Here is an 18,830-nt window from a genome sequence, read left to right as displayed (position 1 = left end):
TCTGTAGAAGTGAGGACGACAGTAGTGCTGGGTGCGCAGCGCACGAGGGCGCAGTGAGCAGAGGCCCCTGTTATTTGAGGAGCTGTCCAGGAGCCGGGTGCGCCGGCCCCCTGCGTGCCCGCGCTCTGTAGCAGCTCAGACGTTAGTTTCCAGTGGTGGTTGTCACAAATTCCCACAAACCAGGTGGCTTAGAATGACAGACGTTTGTTCTCTCACAGTTCTTAAGGCCAGAAGTCTGAATCAAGGTGTCAACAGGGCCACACTTACGCGGAAGGTTCTGGGGGGTGGACTCGTCCAGCTTCTTTCTGGTGGCTGCAGGCATCGTTTGACCTGTGGCATCACTCCCGTCTCTGCCTCTCACTGCACAGTAGCCTCTTCCGTATTCTCAGAGCACTCTCGTTGGATGTAGACCTAACCCAGTGTGTTCTCACCTTGATCCCTAATTGCATTTGCAAAGACCCAGTTTCCAAATAAGCTTACGTTCTGAGGCTCTGGGTGGACATGAACTTTTGGGGGATGCTGAACCCAGTACAGGACGTGACCTGTCAGCCTTGGGCTGTCTGCGAGAAGCTGGGGCCTTCTAATCCGAAACTGTCCATGACCTGGCCGGATGCCCTGGACACCTGCAGGGTCGGGGCGGCCTGGCGCTTCTGTAAGCTCGGGGCTGGCGGAGGAGACGCCGCAGCGGCAGCACGAGCTCCCTCAGGCCTGTCCTTCACCCAGTGCCCTCCCGCAGGTACCTGTACTTCACCAACATGCAGGACCGTGCGGCCAAGATCGAGCGCGCGGCCCTGGACGGCACCGAGCGCGAGGTCCTGTTTACCACGGGCCTCATCCGCCCCGTGGCCCTGGTGGTGGACAACACACTGGGCAAGCTCTTCTGGGTGGACGCGGACCTGAAGCGCATCGAGAGCTGCGACCTGTCAGGTACTCCCCCCAGGCCCTCCTTCCCGGCATCGGGTGCCTCGACAGTCCACAGGCTTGCCCTTCCCCTGGACACCCGGCCTTCCTGTCATCAGGAACGGTGGCGGCTGCCACGTTGTCCGGGCCTTGCTGCGAGTGTGGTGCTGTGCTGGGGCTTTGTGTGTTTCATGCACAGTCCTAACCTGAGAGTTCTGGGATGGGGGTTCCAAGTGAGCCCTACGTGGCAGAGGCAGAAGATGGGGCTCAGAGAGGGCGAGTGAGTTGCCCAGGGCCCCGCAGCGGGGGACGGACGGAGCAGGGTTCCCCCCCGGCCTCCGCCCCACCTGTGTCAGCAGCTGCTCCACTGTGGGCCTCCTTGGACCAGAGCAGGGCTTAGGTCGCCTGGCTGCTCTATACAGCGGGCTGGGTCGGGAGCGGGAGGTGCCGTGCTTGCAGAGGCCAGTGACCAGCTCCACAGTTGGGACCAGTGGCCCTGACCCCGAGGCCAGCCCAGGTGGGAGCAGGGCTGTCTGAGGGGTCGTCCCAGATCTGCCTGCTTCCAGGGAATCTGCCTTGGCTCCCAGCCCCGGCCGGAGCACAGGCCCCCTGGAGGCCCTCTCTTTCAACCTGTGTTCTCGTGGACCGAGCACGGGGTGAGCCCTTGAGGTCAGCCACCACTCAGGGGCCCTCGACCCGCTTGCAGGGGCCAACCGCCTGACCCTGGAGGATGCCAACATCGTGCAGCCCGTGGGCCTGACCGTGCTGGGCAAGCACCTCTACTGGATCGACCGCCAGCAGCAGATGATCGAGCGAGTGGAGAAGACCACCGGGGACAAGCGGACGCGAGTCCAGGGCCGTGTGGCCCACCTCACGGGCATCCACGGTGTGGAGGAAGTCAGCTTGGAGGAGTTCTGTACGTGGGGGCTGGCAGTGGGTGTCAGAGTGGGCGGGGGTCCCTTTGGGGAGGGCAAATATCTGCCCAGAGCACAGTGACCCCTGAACCGGCCCCCTTGGAGGAAGGCCAGCACGCGAGCCCGCCTGACCTCAGCTGGGCGGTGGGTTCAGCTGGGCGCTGGAGTTCAGAGGGTACCTGGATGTCCTGAGGCATCGGTGCTTGTTTTCTTTTGCTGCAGAACAAATCACAAACTTAGCACTTTAAGGCAACAGCCACTTGCTGTCCCACAGCTCTGTGGGCCGGAAGTGCAGGCACAGTGTGGCTCTCCTGGGTTCTCTGCTCAGGTCCTCACGGGGCCAAAATCAGGGTGTCAGCCGGGCTAGCTCTTTAGCTGAGGCTCTGGGGAGAAATTGGTTTCCAGGCTCATTCAGGGGGTTGGTGGTGGTTGGACTGAGGCCTGTTTTCTTTCTGGCTGTGGGCCGGGGACCAGTCTCAGCTCCTAGAGGCCACCTCAGGTCCTTGCCCTTGTCCCCTGTGTCTCAGCCACGGAGAGGCCCCTGTGTCAGCCCCTCTGCATCCCCTTCTCCTGCCAGCCAGGGGGCCCGCTCTCATTTAAAGGGCTCTGATGAGACCCAGCCCAGCTTTAGGTTGATCTCTTCTTTGATGAACCAAAGTCAATTGATTCGTGACCTTAATTACATCCACAAAATCCCCTTTGCCATGTGAGGTGGCACAGCCACAGGCTTGATAGCTCGTCACATCCACGGTGCTGGGGGTTAGGGTGGCAAATCTGGGGGCATTTTAGGATTCTGCCTGCCACTGCCTCGCTGCACCCTGGGCTTGGGAGCGAGGGGCCTGTGCAGCTGGGACCTCTCCTTTCCTCCTCCCCCTCTGCAGATGGCCAGCTGGGTAGGAAGGGGTGTGTGCAAGCGTCTGCCTGTCTGTCTCTGTCCTCTCACTTTCTCTCTTCATTCAGTGAATGCACTCGGGCTGCAAGCTGGGTGCTTGGCGCTGGGCACAGAGCAGTGAGAAGCGCTGTCCCTGTCCTGTGCTGCCCCTGGTGTGGCCACGTGGCAGACACACCTCCAGTGGACGGGAGCCGTGGGCAGCACCCATCCTCACCTCTGCCACCTCTCTCCGCTGTACTCCCTCCACGGTGTCTCATCCGCCACTGATCCTGTGCACTCTGCCTGCCGAGTGCGGTGGAAATCTGTTCACGGCCTCCACCTGGTCCCAGCCCTGCCGTCCCTCCAGGCCCTCCCCTGGCCTGGCTCCTTCCTCTCTTGTGCCCTCAGCTCTGTGCCGTGCAGTTGGCAGGTGGTCTTGTCCAAAAGGCACCTGTTCTTATGTTCCGCCTGTCTCCACCTGCTTGCCTGGAACATACTAGGTGCTTCTGACTCAGGGCAGCCCCTTCAAGCTGTGGCCTTCTAGGCGCTGGGGCTGCCCGCCTGCCTCACCAGCCTCCCCTGGCTCCTTGCAGCCTCGCCCATGGCCCCGTAGAGTCTCTCTCTCTCTGTCACCCTCCCTTCTGTCTCAGTAACTGCTCCTAATCCTCCTGCCTCACTGAGCTCGGCACCCAGCTCTACCCATGGCTGACACTGTGATTTGACCTTTGGCATCGCCTGTGCGTAGCATGTTAGTGCACTGCGTATCTTATTTCACAATAATCCTATTTTACAGCTTAGGGCAGCAAGGCGCGGAAAGTGTGTTAACTTGTTACCTGCCACCTGGCTTGTAAGTAGGGATAGGCTCAGATTTGAGGCCAGAGCCCGTGGTTTGGCCGTTGGACTTCTCTGCGGCTTGTCTCCTGTGGGTTGCGCACTTTGGCATCCAAGTTCAGTAGAGTTGCGTGTAAAATACGAACATGTCAGTTGGAGTGAGGTCATGTGGCCTCGTGTTCTGCTGTCCTTGTGGGTTCTCGGCTAGGTGCGGGGGAGGTGAGGTTGCTGGGTAAATAGCCTCTGGACAGTCGAGGCACCCAGTGGATACAGGTTAGAGCGTCTGTGTTTTCCTGGTCCCTCGTGCCGTCCTCAGCACAGTCATAGATGCTGGGTGTCATGGGCCTTCAGCGTTGCTGGCAGACGGTCAGCATGGTGAATGTGAAGCCCACGAGTCTGGGTCTGTTGCCTGCTGGTGTCGACAGGGCCAGGAACACTGACCCGCAGCCCCTTGGAGCTGGGGGGATGGGAGACCCAGGAAACGTTTGAGCAGGGGTCAGGCTGGAAGCCAGGACGTCCCCATGGGTGCTCTTGTGAGATGTCTTAGGTGACATGGAGCGTCTCCTTGTTTTCGGTGAGGGCGAGAGAGGCTTAGGTGAATTCTCTTGGGGTGTGGGCCATTCAGCCTGCTTTCCTATGAGATCTCATAGCTAAATTCTAAACCAGGGCTGGGCGCACAGGCCAAACCCAGACCGTTGCCTGTGCTTGCAAATAAAGTTTTATCGGCACACAGCCGCACCATGGCTGCCTCTGTGCTACGACCTGCAGAATTGAGTAGGTGTGAGAGATGGGCCAGCCCACAAAATGAAAATTGTTAACTTTCTGACTCTTCATAGACAAAGTTTGCTGACCCTGGCTCCAAATCATGACTCAACATTTTTAAAAATACCTAATCCTTGAGGTCGAGGAGAGACACTTGATACTCTTCTGGGTGGAGTGGGGAAGGGTGGGGAGTGCGCAGTGTTTCTGCATTTCTCACCTGGGGGTGGTCAGCCTACCCTCCCAGCCGCCCCCTTCCTGTTGTTCAGGTTGTTGGACACGTTTGGTTAACTGAGTGGAGGAGTGTGAGTTTCCCGGGACTTGGTGCCTTTGCTGCTTAATTCCCGTGTGTGTTAGTGTCCCACAGCTGCCGTAACAAATGACCACAAACTGAGTGATTAAAACAGCAGAAATTTACTCTCCCACTGTCCTGGAGGCCAGAAGTCCAAGATCAAGGTGTTGGCGGGGCTGTGCCGCCCCCATGGGCTCCAGGGGAGGGCTGGTTCCTTGCCCCTTCTAGTACTGGCGGTTCCAGGTGTTTTGTGGCTTGTGGCTACATTACTTGCGCCTCTGCCTCCGTCTTCATGTGGCCATCTCCTCTGTGTGTGTCTTTATCTCTTCTGTCACCTCGTAAAGGACACTTGCCATTGAATTTAGGGCCCACCCACATAATCCAGGATGACCTCATCTTAAGGTTCTTACCTTAATTCCATCTGCAGAGACGCTTTTTCCAAATAAGGTTATACTCACAGATTCCCTGGGTGAGGACATGGGCGTATCTTTTCGGGTGCGAGGGCACCATGCACCCCACTATACCATGAGAGAGAGACAGATGGGCAATGCAGGTTGTGGGCACAGTGGGGGCTGGTGCAGCTGGACTGTGATGTTAGCCAAATTGTATAACTGCTTCCAGCTTCCATTTTTGTGTCAATTTCCATGTCACTAGAAGCAGACTGTAGGCTGTCCATAGGATTAAGTGAGAGGATCTCCCATAGGGGCCTGGCCTACAGGAGGGCCAATTCTTGTGAATTCTCACCTAGCCCCCATCTCCTCCACCTTCTAGACTACAGTTCTGAGGTGGGAGACAGAGCCTGACCTCCCCTGTCTTGTTTTGTCCCTGCAGCTGCCCACCCATGTGCCCGCGACAACGGTGGTTGCTCCCACATCTGTATCGCCAAGGGTGATGGGACACCACGGTGCTCATGCCCAGTCCACCTCGTGCTCCTGCAGAACTTGCTGACCTGTGGTGGTAGGTGTGACCTTGGTGCTTTCTGTTGGGACAATGTTTGGGGACCCAGTTCTCTGCTAGATTATTGCCTGGCATCCTTTTAAAATCGCCTCCCTATGGCATCCAGTCTCCAAATCAGATCATCTCTTCCTTTGCTCTCCTTTCTTTTGTAATATATAATGCATTTGGTGCTATGAATTTTCCTCTAAACACTGCTTTTCCTGTATCCCACAAATTTTGATAAGTTGTATTTTCATTTTCAGATAATTCTTATATTTTCATATTTCTCCCAAGATGACTTATTTGGCCCATGTATTATGTAGAAGTGTTGTTAGTCTTCAAATGGGTGGGGATTTTCTAGCTATCTCTCTGTTACTGATTTCTAGTTTAATTCCACTGTGGTCCGAGAGCCTATTTTGTACGATTTCTGTTACTTCAAACGTGTTAGGTATGTTTTATGGCCCTGCATGTGGTCTGTCTTGGTGAATGTTCCATGTGCACTTGAGAAGTATGTGGATTCTGCTGTTGTTGGGTGGAGTGTTCTGGAAATGTCAGTTAGATCCAGTTGATTGAAGGCACTGATGAGGGCGTCTGTATCTTTCCTGACTGCCTGCTCGAGCTGTCAGTGATTGATGGGGGCACGAAGTCTCCAAGTCCCAAAGTGGATTTGTCTGTTTCTCCTTGTAGTTCTTTTTCCCCTCCTTCTCTCCCAGTGCTTGGTGGTGGTGGTGGTGGGAGGGTGAAGAAGGTGGCCATTGGGGTCAGAGAGACCTGGGTTCAAATCCCAGCTCTGCCACTTTGCACCTGAGCGACCTGGGCTGTCCCTGGTCCTCTTTCAGTCTCTGTTTTCTCCTCCGTGAGATCGAGAGCACTTACCTTGTGGGTTGTTGTGGGCAGTAACATCCAAGCGCTCCGCCTGGTCCCCGACATGTGACGTGCAGGAATGCCAGATGCTGTGTCACAGAGGTGGCAGTTATAATAAAAGTGACCATCTTGGTCATCACCCTAGTGAAGCCCACTCCCCAGGGCTTCCTCTCTGCTGCGCCTGATGGCCTTGGATCGTGTGGTTTCTGTGCTCGGCTCAGCTCCCCTTCTCCTCTGTGAGCTGCTCAGGGGTCAGCGTCCTCCTCCTCCCCACCCGAATCCTACACACAGGGACAGCCGCACACGCCGGCTCGGCATGTGGACACCTGCTCTTTCCAGCGGTTTGTCTTGCTCCTGGAGAGACTGGCTGTTGCCTGAGAGCTCAGGGAGGGAGACCATGGGGCCTGTTCTTCTGGAGCTTTCTCCTGCCCTACCTCACACCTTGACCCCCCCAGAGGGTTTGGTCAAGAGCAGAGGGCACATTTTGTGGCTGTCCCCCTTCCTGAGCTTCCTGGTGGCTTTTCTTCAAGTTCCTGCCCAGGGCTCATGTGGCTCTGCAGTCCAAGGATGTCCCTGCAGCTCCCTGGACACCCAAGCTGCCCTGGCCAAGGGAGGGGATGGCGGACGGCACCGCACAGGCCCTGCGCCGGGCTCCCTCCACTCGGGAGGGTGCGCCCCTCTCTCCACCTGCCCCACCTGGGCTCCAGGCCCTCAGCCTCGGGGACACCAGGTCCCTTCCTCATGGCTTGGGAGACATGTACTTACTGTGCAGATGCCTCTGGGGAGATCACAGAAGGCCCTGCGCGCTGAGGTTCTCAGGCGAGAGCAGCAGGAGGCCGGCGGGGCCGGTGTTGCCCGAGTCCTGGCCTACCAGCCCTCCCGAGCCAGCGCACCCTGGCTCTGCCGTGCCATCCCAGTTACTCCTCATGAGGACCTGGTGGCGGGTGGGCTGCTTCTGTTTCAGAGACTGGGAAACGCAGGTGTCGGGAGGCTGAGGGATCCCGTGGTCTCACAGCTACTGAGGGAAGCTCGGGTTCCATCCTGGGTCTGCCCCGCCCTGCCTGAACTTCCAGCCACTGCTGCCTGGCCCGCTGGCCGGGTGGCACCTCGTGGCCTGGCCCCACAGGAGGGCCCCACGTCTCCCACGCCAGGCGCAGCTTATGGACGGCCCTCGTTGACTCCTCTCAGATGCTGCGGGCGCCTGGGACCCTGCTGGCCCTGGTGTGTCCTTCTGCTTCTGAGCCCAGTGATGACAGTGGCTTCCCTTTGTTTCCCAAGAGCTTTGTCTTTGCTCAGGTCCCCTCGTGTCACTGTCCCTGTTCTCGCGGAGTGAGCCGTGCCGTTGTGGGGGAGGCACGGGGGTTCCACGTGCGCAGAGGCTCACACGCGTCTCTGCGGCGTGAAGCCAGGCTTGTTTCCTTGTCGGAGCCCAGGCGTGCGGGGACTGCTGCTCAGCATCGACATGGAGCTCGGGCTGATTTCCCAGTGTTGCCCTCCCTGGGCCAGCCTCAGTCAGTTTTCTGTGATCTTTGCACAAATGTAGGGGAGTCCTGGGAAATGGGGGCGGCCCGAAGGCTGAGGGGCTCCTCTGGCCTGTGCTGGTGCCCCCGCACCTGGCCCTGGTTACAGTCCCCAGTAGGAAGTGGCCCTTGCCCTCCCAGCCCACCTTCCTCAGGTGACCCTCCGTCGGGGAGCCTCGCCCCCTCTCCCCGCCTCTCTCCCTGCGGTGTCCTCACCCCTCCTGCCTTGCCTCAGTCCCCTCCTCGGCAGGTGCCTGGGAGGGGGCGACTGTGTCCTCCACCAGCTCCCGCCCTGCTCACGGGCGCACTGACCCCATGCAGGGTCCTGGCCCTACTTCCCTAGCAGCCCCAAGCCCGTCACGGGGTGGGTGCTGACTGCCCGCCATCTGCCTCTCCGTCTCCCGACAGGTGCAGTGGACGCTCAGGTGTGGCCGGGCTAAGTGCCCGGTGTGTGCTGGTGCACAGCAATCCACAGCCCGGCCTGGGGCCCCGAGGCCTGGAGGACGGGGGGCTTGCCCCGGCTTCTGAACAGTCAGGGCTGAGTTCCCTGCCCGGGGCACCATTTGGGGTAGTGCCTGCTGCTGAGAGGCCAGGTTCCCAGCCAGCCTCTTTCCCTCGCAGTGAAACACAAACAAAAAGGTGCAGTCGTCTAGCAGCAGATGCCTACTGCGCCCCGCCTTCGTTCTGCGCCAGCTGGAGCTGTGAGTGTGCACAGGAGACGCGACGACGGAGGACGTGTGGGTGCAGCTCCCGGGCGTCAGGGACGCGGAGCTGGCGCGTCTCCTGCTCTACAGCCTCGTCGCGCCGTGGCCCGGTGTTCCCTGGGCAGGACCGAGTGTCATGTTCTCTGTCCCTTCCACAGAGCCTCCCACCTGCTCCCCCGACCAGTTTGCATGTGCCACGGGGGAGATCGACTGCATCCCTGGGGCCTGGCGCTGCGACGGCTTCCCCGAGTGTGACGACCAGAGCGACGAGGAGGGCTGCCCGGTGTGCTCGGCCGCCCAGTTCCCCTGCGCGCGGGGCCAGTGTGTGGACCTGCGTCTGCGCTGCGACGGCGAGGCCGACTGCCAGGACCGCTCGGACGAGGCCGACTGCGACGGTGAGGCCCTCGTCCTGCCCTCCTGGAAGTGGCACTTGGGGCTCCGTCTGGCATCACATGAGTCGGGCCTCTGAAAACCCTTCACTTGGAGAAATCGCCAGGTCCTCCTCACCTTGGGAAGGAAAGTTAGTTTTAGGCCCAAGAAAGAAAAACTCTGTGATGGGACCCGCATCCTATCCCACCAGGTGGTTTGACTGGAAGGCAGACAGAGTGAGGCTCTCTCGCCTTCCCGAATTCACCGAAGAGTTTTACAGAAACCCAGGGCAAATCTGGGAGTGGGCTGGAGGTTCCATGGCTCACACGTTGGTAAATCCCAGCCCAAAAGACAGTGTGTCCTCCACTGAACAGTCTGTGGGGTAGCACTTATCCCTGGGTGGTCTCTAGCAACCCGTTGAACCAGGAGTTATAGAGAGATTTGCCTCGGCATCCTGGGCCCACTCTGACCAGCAGGATCCTCCTTTAGATCTTGACAGTGAGACATCTTTCTTCTGTGCCCCCTCTGAATTTTCCTTCCACAAATGACCTGCTTGGTTGGTTACCAGAAAGTCATCCCATGCATAGTGAGGACGGGGCCCCCTTGTCTCTGGTTCCTGGGGCAGCACAGAAGGGGAGCTTAGACAGCAGGTTGGCTGGGGCGGGCCATGGCCGGTCCTGAGCCGCAGCAGGTGCCTTCCTCATGGAGCTGTGGCTCCCTCCGGGCCAGCGCTGGGAGGTGCAGGCAGCGGTCAGTGCCGTCCTAGCTCTCCCTCCCTCTCCAGAGGCCGTGGGCTGCCTCCCCCTCTCCGGGCTCTGCTGGGGCACCGTCGTTCCCTCCACCACCCATTCGGGGAGCCAAGGCTCTTCCTGGCTGTTCCTCTCGTTGGCACTTAGCCCACCCCACCCCCACAACCTGGAGGGCCTTGGGCAGAACTGTCTGTTAGTCTTCGAGGCGTGTGGGCCTGACCCATGGTAGGCACCTGACAAATACCTCCTGGGGGACGAGAGGCGCACTGAGGTCTCGTCTCTCCCCCGGCGTGGCATAGGCCGTGGGAGAGTGGAGACAGGATCAGCCGTGACCACTCCTGACCTGGTCCTAGAAAGGGTCCCATCTGCCTGCTCTCTGTTTGGAGCCCGGACCTTGGGTGTGGGGCCCACGTGGTGGGGCTGGGGCCACCTCCGGCCCCTGAGTGCACAGCCCCTCCTTGCAGCCATCTGCCTGCCCAACCAGTTCCGGTGCGCCAGCGGCCAGTGCGTGCTCATCAAGCAGCAGTGCGACTCCTTCCCCGACTGCATCGACGGCTCCGACGAGCTCATGTGCGGTGAGTCAGCTTTCGGCAGAGGGCGTGGGCGCCGGCACTGGGTCCCCCCGGCAGAGTGGGGCCTGGTGGGGAGGAAGTTTGCCTTCCAAGCAGGGTCTCATGGGGAACCCAGGCAGCTGGGAGGCTCCTTGGAGGAGGCAGTGGCCAGGAGAGGGGAGTGTGATCTTGTGATCTGTGGGTGTCCCCAGCTAGGCCAGAGGCTCTCAGGGACGGGGCCTCGCTCAGCAGCACCTGTCAGGCAGCGAGATCACTCTGAGGGCTGCGGTGGTCCTGTTTCCTGGCAGCTTGCTGTCAGGCTGAGGAGGAGCGATGTGCGCGCATGGGGACGCACATACGCACTTATGCACACTGACGTACACGTCTCGTGCACACACACACATACACAACATGTCCCACATGCCCCTCAAGTGACATGGCCTGTACATTCAGGGATACAAGGGCTAGAGTATGGGAGGCCAGGGCAGTCAGGGAAGGCTTTCTGGAGGTGGCAGCTCTTGAAAGCCTGCCTGATTCGGATAGGAAGGGTGCTGGAGTTCCAGATAAGAAATAGGAAGGAGTTCTTGTATCTGGAGACATGGCCACCCCGTCACTGCAGAGGGACCCAGACCGAGAGCTCTTCTCTTCTCGCTGCCAGAGAGCGAGGAGTCTGGGGTTGGGGGGAGTGGAGAGGAGGTTTCCCCAGGGACTCCCTGAACGCTTTTGCACCTTCATGCCAGCCCAGGTCAGGCATCATCTCAAGAGGGGCCTGGGGCCAGATGACAGCAGTAGGGGCCACGGGGGTCCCTGCTCCTCTGCTAGACAGGTTCCCAGTCTGACCGGGTCTGTGCCTCTTCAGTGTGACTGTGGGCCCTGCCGTGTCAGGGGTGATAGTTGCCCACGGTCAGCCTTGTCACCAGAGCCAGCAGTTGTCCTCCCCTCTCCTTTGGGGTTCTGGCCTGCGGGAGGGGACGTAGTTGACCGTGCTCAGGACCGCTGGGCCACCCCGTGGGAAGGGGAATGTGCCTTTGTCAAAGTTGAGTCTGGAGCCTGGAAACCCCTGCACGGCGGCCCCTGCCCACCTGTGGCCGGATGGGCGGCTCCTCAAGCCCAGGTTCAGGGCCTCCCGCGCTGCAGGATGCAGAGCCAGTGGGGACACACTCACTTCCAGCCACCACCCAGGGCCCTGGACAAAGGAGACTGGTTGAGGGGCCGAGGGGAGGCCAGGCAGGGGCCAGAGGAGGAGGAGGAGGGTGCTCTCAGTGGGCTGCAGCCCTGGAGTGGGCAAGGTTGCCCGGGCCCAGCCCCCAGCCTCTCCTGGCTCCCCGCCCTCCGTCAGTGGGTGCTGGGCCTGGGCAGAGCCGCCCCCCCAGGGCATGCAGTGTCTGCCCCCCAGGAGGGCCCGTTCCTCCGGGCTCATGTCGGCCACCCTTCCCCTCTGTGCCCGGCAGAAATCACCAAGCCGCCCTCAGACGACACCCCAGGCCACAGCAGCGCCATCGGGCCCGTCATCGGCATCATCCTCTCCCTCTTCGTCATGGGCGGGGTCTATTTTGTCTGCCAGCGCGTGGTGTGCCAGCGCTACGCGGGGGCGAACGGGCCCTTCCCGCATGAGTACGTCAGCGGGACCCCCCACGTGCCCCTCAATTTCATAACCCCGGGCGGCTCCCAGCACGGACCCTTCCCAGGTAAGGAGCTCGAGACCGAGGGCCCAGCAGGGACGGAGCGTGGGCAGGGTGCCGCGGCCACGCGCCTCACGTGCGTGGCAGACCCTGCGGACCGGTCCCAGCACCGGCCTTTCCCGCTGGGCCCGGGCTTGCGCCGGAATCCCCCAGCACAGAGGCCGGCGCACCTATAGCCGCGCCCTTCGCTATTCTTGTGGGACACGTCCTGAGTCATCCTCTAGGCCTCACGTCCCTCAGAAATGAACGTGGGGGCAGCTGGGCTCCCTGCAGAGCCCACAGGGTCACTCTATGCGGTAGCAGCTTTGTCCTAAGAGCAGCTAGGCGTGGCGGCTGCGCAGTTACGGTTGCAGCATGGCCTGGGCACCGGGAGCACAGGTCAGGTTTGTAGATGCCGCGCAGGGGCCGCATGGCAGGGCTGGACCTTGCCGGTTCGCATTACACGGGTGCTCGTGTCTCTGGGAAGGTGAGGTCGCCGCGAGCTCTAAAGGTGCCCCTGCGGCTCCAGAGCCACCTTGGGGATTGCCCTGAGTCCCCTCTCTGTCCCACTCTCACCCCAAGTCAGCCTCATCGGGCCCCAATGTCGAGGTGCAGATGTGGCCTTATTCTCCCTGGGGGGTGAGGTCATCAGGGTTTCTCAGGAGCTCCTGGAAGCCCATGTGGTGTCACCATCACTGTCCCAGCAGCCCCAGAGGATGGGGCCCCGTGTGTGCCTGGCAGGCTCTGAGCCGAGCCCCGCTGAGTTCCCACAGGCCCAAGTGCCCTGGGGCAGGTGCTGGGCGTCTGCCCACTTGCCGTGAGCCTCGGCGAGCTTGCGCTGGACGTGGCCAGTGAGGCCTGCAGGAGGTGCAGTCTGGATCTTGGGGCAGCAGGAACCGGGGAGGAAGCCGTGTGTTTGCAGGGTGGCCAAGCCGCCTGAGCCACCTCGTCCCCTCGCCTGGCAGGCATCTCGTGTGGAAAGTCCATGATGAGCTCCGTGAGCCTGATGGGGGGCCGGGGCGGGGTGCCCCTCTACGACCGCAACCACGTCACCGGGGCCTCATCCAGCAGCTCGTCCAGCACGAAGGCCACGCTGTACCCGCCGGTGAGTGGCGCGGGCAGGGAGTGGCAGGTAGGCCAGCCGGGCCCTGTCACCGTCAGTGCTGGCCAGGGGTTTCCAGAGTTGGTAACTAGAGCACGGTGTGGGTGTTCGCCTTCCTCCCTCTCCGGACCGCTTTGGTTTTTTCTTTAATGATCTTGTTTTCTGCTTTGAAAACGGTAATCCTTGTTCATGTGGGTGATCTGAAAACCACAGAAGAAAATAAGGGCTGAATCTCACCCATAGTCCACTTCCTGGAGTTGCTGTGGGGCATTTCGGTGTCTGGTGGTCTCTGTTCTGCCAGCCCCCATGCGGCTGTGGGCCTGTCTGCCTGCGGGAGCTGCCCGAGGCCCTCCCCCTGGGGCACCCTGTTGTCCCCACTACCCAGGCTTTGCTGAGTCCCAGGAAATAGCTGGATTATTTTCCGAAGGGCAGAGGCACGTGATTTTTGTGGGCAGTGGAGTGGGCGGGGGGCTGGTGCTGGCTGAGCCACGCTCTACCACGAAACGTAAAGAGGCTGCAGCACTGATGCCCTCCGGCTTCCTGAGGGGGAGCCCCGGGGAGAGCAAAGCCCAGGGTGCCAGGGCCAGCTTGTGTAAACGCTGGGGTCTGACTTGATGGTGCTTTGTTTGCTTTTAATTCCTCCCAAACCCGAGTCTGGCAGCCGTGTGTCCTTCTAAGGTGAGAACAACCCCTTATGCTTCCTCTGGGGTCTGCCTGGTGAACCCTGCCTTGAAGGGCTGGTCCTTCGTGCCCTTCTGGGTATTCCTGACATCTGGGGTGCTCGCTCCTTCTTATCGCACCTGCCCCTGGCAGGCCTGCCAGGCTGGGGGTGTGCAGAGAAGGGAGAAGAGGGTTATCTCTGGTTTGCTGGGCAGGAACTGAGTTTCCTGGAGGCCCCAGGGCCTGTTTAGGGACAAAGGAAACCTGGAGCCAGAGGTTAGAAAACTCACACCATTCTTCTCGAGCTCCTGCTGCCATCCACTGTCAGAGAGCCCACCTAGCCAGCTAAGCACAGGACCCCCGTAAGGCCAAGTTTGCTCCAGGAAGCAGCTCCCCTCGCCCCCCAGGGCATGCACCAGGAGGCTCAGGAGAGGGTCTTCTCTGTGGGGAGCTGGGGGATCTCACTAGGCTGTAAGAGAAGACACTGACCAGCCAGCTCTGTGTCTAGACGCTTGATGGTTTAACCACACAATTCGCCCACTGGAGTGTACAATTTAGTGGGCTTTGGTGTATTCACAGATATGTGCAACCCTCGCCATGCTTAATTTAGAATGCTTTTATCGTCCCTAAAAGAAACTGTGTATGGAGCCGGCTATTTTTAAATTAGTAAAGTCATATGTATTCATGGCACAAAATTCAAAAGGCACCGAAGAAACGCGCAGTCAGAAGAGGCCCCACCCTCATGCCAAGCAGGACCCCCCTTGGAGGTGTGTCCTGTGGTGGGTTTCTTGTGTGTCCTCCCAGGGGTAATCCGAACCTACACAAGTACGCAAGAGTACGGACTTTATTTTCCCTGCAAAGGGATAATAGATTTTGTGCAGTTGTGAGAAATAATCCGGAGGGATTTGTTGGCTGTCAGCTCAGTTTCCTCCAGTGCGGGCGTCTTGCCCAACTGCGTAAGCGCAGTGTCACCACAGGACACGGGTGTGATCCTTTGACCTTATTTGTATGTTACCAGTTTTACATACGTGCTTGTGAAATCCCAAAAGATGGCAGCTCAAGGGGCCGCTCAGCCTTGCCTGTCGCTCAGGATACGTGGAAGCCGGCACTGACCGAGCACCGCTGCGGCGCCCGGCGGCCGCACACACCCTGCCGTGGCGCACGTTAGCCCGCCTCTAGGAGGAGGTGCTGTCATCCCCGGTTTGCAGCAAGGGGGAGAGGATCCGAGTGGTAACTGCTGGCCCTGGACATCCTGCCTGTAGGTGCTGGAGCCGGATGTCCTACTCCCAACACCCCCCCAGACACCCCACGTCTCCTGCACCCTCGGGTTGGTTCTGCTTCCAGGGCAGCACTGTCCCGTTCTTAGTGGCTGAACGGTGCCCTTTGTCAGGTATGGCTGGGCCATGCGCACGGTGTCAGAGTCCCCCCTGCAAGGCCGAGCCTTGGCCATTCTGACTGCTCTTGCCAAGTGGCCTCCCCAGAGGACAGTCTATCTTCCTGCCAGCAGAGGGCCACACAGCAAGGCTGGCCCTGCCAAACTTCTGTCCACCAGTCTAATTCAGGGAACCGTGTTGAAATCTTAGATATTAATTAATTATTAGAGACAGGGTGTTGCTCTGCCACCCAGGCTGTGGTGCAGTGGTGCGATCAATGCTCCCTGCAGCCTCCAACTCCTGGGCTCAAGGGATCCTCCCACCTGGGCCTCCCAAAGGGCTGGGACTACAGGTGTGTGCCACCGTGCCTGGCCTATATTTCTTTGATTATGAATGACGTTGAACATCTTTTTTTGTGTGTTTAAGAACCTTAGTCATTTTATTTTTCTTAGAAGGGTCTGTGCATGTCCTTATTATGTTGGATTGTTGATACTTTCCCTACTTGTTGGTAAGATCTCTTTAGATGCAGAGATGCTAAGGAAATCGGTCCATTGCCTGGGATATGTGTTGAAGATATTTGTTTCCCAGTGTTTTTGTCTTTTGATGTGGGTTATGGTATGTTTTGCCATTCATGCAATGAAATGTTAATCTTTCATAGTGCCAGATGTGCTTTCGGTCATGCTCAGAAAGGCCTTCTCTGCTCTGGTGGTCATAAAAAAACTCCCTTCCACATTCTCTTTCTTAGTGTCCTCATGCTTTTTGTTTTATGTTTAAATCCTCGAACCTCGTGGAATGTAATGACATGTACAGGTGTCCACTTGTCTCTTTGCTGGTGGCTGCCAGGTGACTTGGATTATGGGGTGCAGGCAAGAGACAGAGACCATGTGGTAATTGGAACGCACAAAGCTCAGTACCTAGGTATATTTATTAACAGGGCTTGGAATGATAGGGCATTGGCCAAGGAGAGGGAAAGAGAACTCTGAGGCCGCAGGAACAGCAGGTGGGCCGAGGTAGGGCTCCCAAGGAAGAGCCCCCTGGGGCTGAGATCCAGTCCTTGCTGAACAGGGCATAGCTGTGGTTCGCCACGTGGCTAAGACGTGGTGCACTGCCTGGCTCCGGAAGGCACGTTCACATGGCAGATTTATCTACTTACTGTCGCAGTTGGGGCAAGTGGCAGTACAGTCCCTTGAGAAAGGGGTGCCTTTTTCTGGCATTGTTCTGGGGCTCCTCCCTCAGCGTGGTGAGCCCTGTGCATGGGTCAGGGCCGAGCAGGGACACAGAGCCACCTGCGTGCTAGGAATAAGGATGCCATTACAGGGTTAGACTGTCCGGTGGTGGCAGGAGGTGTGGAAGCAAAAGTCAGAAGGAGAGTTAGTGGAGAAGTCCCCAAGGAGCCTGGCCAGGTGCTCCCTGTTGGCACACCAGGGCAGGGGGACATCTCCTGCTGCAGCCGGTCGGGCTGGCTACGATGGGGGCTGGCATAGGAGTCTGGGGACCTTGTCGAAATTCTGTCTTTACGGCTGAGCGTCTCGGTGTGGGCCTGGGGTCCCTGCTGGCCAGCAGGGCTGGTGGCTGTGGGAGGGTGAGGTCACCGGGGCCGAAAGTGCTCCTGTTCTCTGCCTCTCCGCTGCAGTGACCTTCAGGGCAGAGGGCTGCTGCCTCCCCTCCGCTTGCCAGATCTCCCCGCTCTGACCAGAACCGGACCGGGAAAGGGCTCCTGGGAAGCGTGGGGCCCCTCCCTGCGAGGACAGCGCGGGGCGGGCTGGTGGGAGGAGACGCAGCGGGGCGAGGCCCCGGGTCACCCCCGCTTGGCTCTCCTCAGATCCTGAACCCGCCTCCGTCGCCCGCCACGGACCCCTCGCTGTACAACATGGACATGTTCTACTCCTCAAACATTCCCGCGGCCGCCAGACCGTACAGGTAGGTAGGGAGTCCCCACCAGGGCTCTGCGAGTGTCGTGGCCACGTGGGCTCAGACCAGCCTGTGGCGCGCTCTCCCCTCGCACACGGCCGCCGCCCCAACCAGCCCAGTGGGGCTGTGGGCGGATCCCGCGCTCCCGGCGTAGGCCAGGACATGGCTTGGAGCTGTGGGCCCTGAAGGTGCCACCAGGGTGTGCCCACCCCATCATCCCACTGCAGGGGAGGCGGCTGAGGACTTGGGCTCCAGGGTCCACTTGCGCTCTTTAATCTGGCCGTGGGCCCCTGGCCATCGCGACACCCGCTCTGGGCGCCTCGGTCCTCATAGGCTAGAATGCGAATGCGGAGGCCGGTCAGCTCCCCGCCGGAGGGCGTGGCCGTTTCAGGACGGTCCTGGCTTCTTACTGGCTGCGCCCGCTGCTCGGCCTGACACCTGTGCCCGCCTTGGGGTCACGGGCCCCTCCTCCCTGGGATGTCAAGAAGTGGGGTCCAGGTCAGAGCCTGGGGTGGACCCGGGTGAGCCTCCTGACCTTTAACCCTGTGGTCTCAGCCAACATGTCACATCCCCCAGCAGCACTGGGCCTACCCAGCTGGGGCAGTGTTGGGTCGGCCCGGCCTCCAGCGCTCTGGTACCCCTGGCCTGGGTCCCGGAGCCGCGGGGCCTCCTGAGCGTGGCGCCACCCGCCACCCAGTGGCAACTTCTGGGAACTGCAGCCTGGGCAGCGGCCGCCTCCATTTCCAGCCCCTCTGTATTGGGTCACCTGCAGTGGTGACCTGCACAGTGGCCCCCTAGTGCCTCAGCATCACATCTGGGCACAGCTGCCCACCTCGGGCTGTCACAGTCACAGCAGCCTCATCCGATACCATCCCCAGAGTTATCACATCCACACCAGGCAGGCCAGTCCCGCCTGGTGCCTTTGCTCCTGCCACCCTGCTCTGGGCCCCACCACTGAGACATCTTCCCTCCCCACGGTCCGACCTCACAGCAGCTGCGGTCACCAGGTGTGGGCTCCACCTTCCCGCCCACTGTGAGCCCCGCTGTGCCGGGGCGGGGCTCGTAAAACCCACCAAGATCCCAGCCTGGTCTGGGGCTATGCCGTCTGACGCGGGATTTCTGGGCCGCAGCGGGGTGCAGGAGGCATCTCCGGAGTCAGGTCGCTTTAACCCAAGATGGGACCATTCCAGGCCCATCGCTCACCCGCGTTTATGGTGTGATATTACGGTGAATGGTTGTTGAGCACCTTCTAGAAACAGGAACCATTTCTACCACTTTCCATGCAGAATCTCTTTTACGCCTCACAAGCCCCTTTTGAAATGGGTACTGCTTCATGCCCCCTTTCTATCAACGACAAACTGAAGCTCAGAGAGGTCAAGTATGTTACTGCCCACGGTCAGCCAGGCAGGCATAGGGGCAACCCCGCCCGGGTTGCAGACACGCCCACGTTAGAGGCAGGGACGTTGAGGCTCAGAGAGGGTGCATGACGAGCCCGGGCCAAACAGCAGCTTGGGTCCCAGGTCGGGCCTGCCTCTTCCGGAGCTCGTGCTGCCACAGATGGGGCTTTCCCGTTTGCAGCTCCGGGCCCCTGTGCCCGCCAGAGCGCACGCGCACACGGGCTTCCCCAATCCCGGCCCTACCCGCGGCGTTTGTCTCTTGCAGGCCCTACATCATTCGAGGCATGGCTCCCCCGACGACGCCCTGCAGCACGGACGTGTGTGACAGCGACTACAGCGCCAGCCGCTGGAAGGCCAGCAAGTACTACCTGGATTTGAACTCGGACTCAGACCCCTACCCGCCCCCGCCCACGCCCCACAGCCAGTACCTGTCGGCGGAGGACAGCTGCCCGCCCTCGCCCGCCAC

General features: G+C 60.0%; 1 protein-coding gene across 1 annotated transcript in view; it reads left to right on the top strand.

Annotated features, from left to right (window-relative positions):
* The window catches only part of LRP5 (low density lipoprotein receptor-related protein 5), a 123,138-nt gene that overhangs the window by 97,966 nt on the left and 6,342 nt on the right, over positions 1-18,830 (top strand). Inside the window, exons 15-23 of the mRNA XM_012664840.1 lie at positions 737-927; positions 1,607-1,816; positions 5,399-5,524; positions 8,750-8,986; positions 10,174-10,284; positions 11,712-11,948; positions 12,887-13,026; positions 16,879-16,976; positions 18,630-18,825. Coding sequence (XP_012520294.1) covers positions 737-927; positions 1,607-1,816; positions 5,399-5,524; positions 8,750-8,986; positions 10,174-10,284; positions 11,712-11,948; positions 12,887-13,026; positions 16,879-16,976; positions 18,630-18,825 — 1,546 coding nt within the window. The remainder of the gene's footprint in view (positions 1-736; positions 928-1,606; positions 1,817-5,398; positions 5,525-8,749; positions 8,987-10,173; positions 10,285-11,711; positions 11,949-12,886; positions 13,027-16,878; positions 16,977-18,629; positions 18,826-18,830) is intronic.

Source organism: Propithecus coquereli, unplaced genomic scaffold (genome assembly GCF_000956105.1).
Source record: "Propithecus coquereli isolate 6110/MARCELLA unplaced genomic scaffold, Pcoq_1.0 Scaffold120, whole genome shotgun sequence".
Classification (NCBI taxonomy): Eukaryota; Metazoa; Chordata; class Mammalia; order Primates; family Indriidae; genus Propithecus; species Propithecus coquereli.
This window is presented reverse-complemented; position numbering and strand designations above follow the sequence as displayed.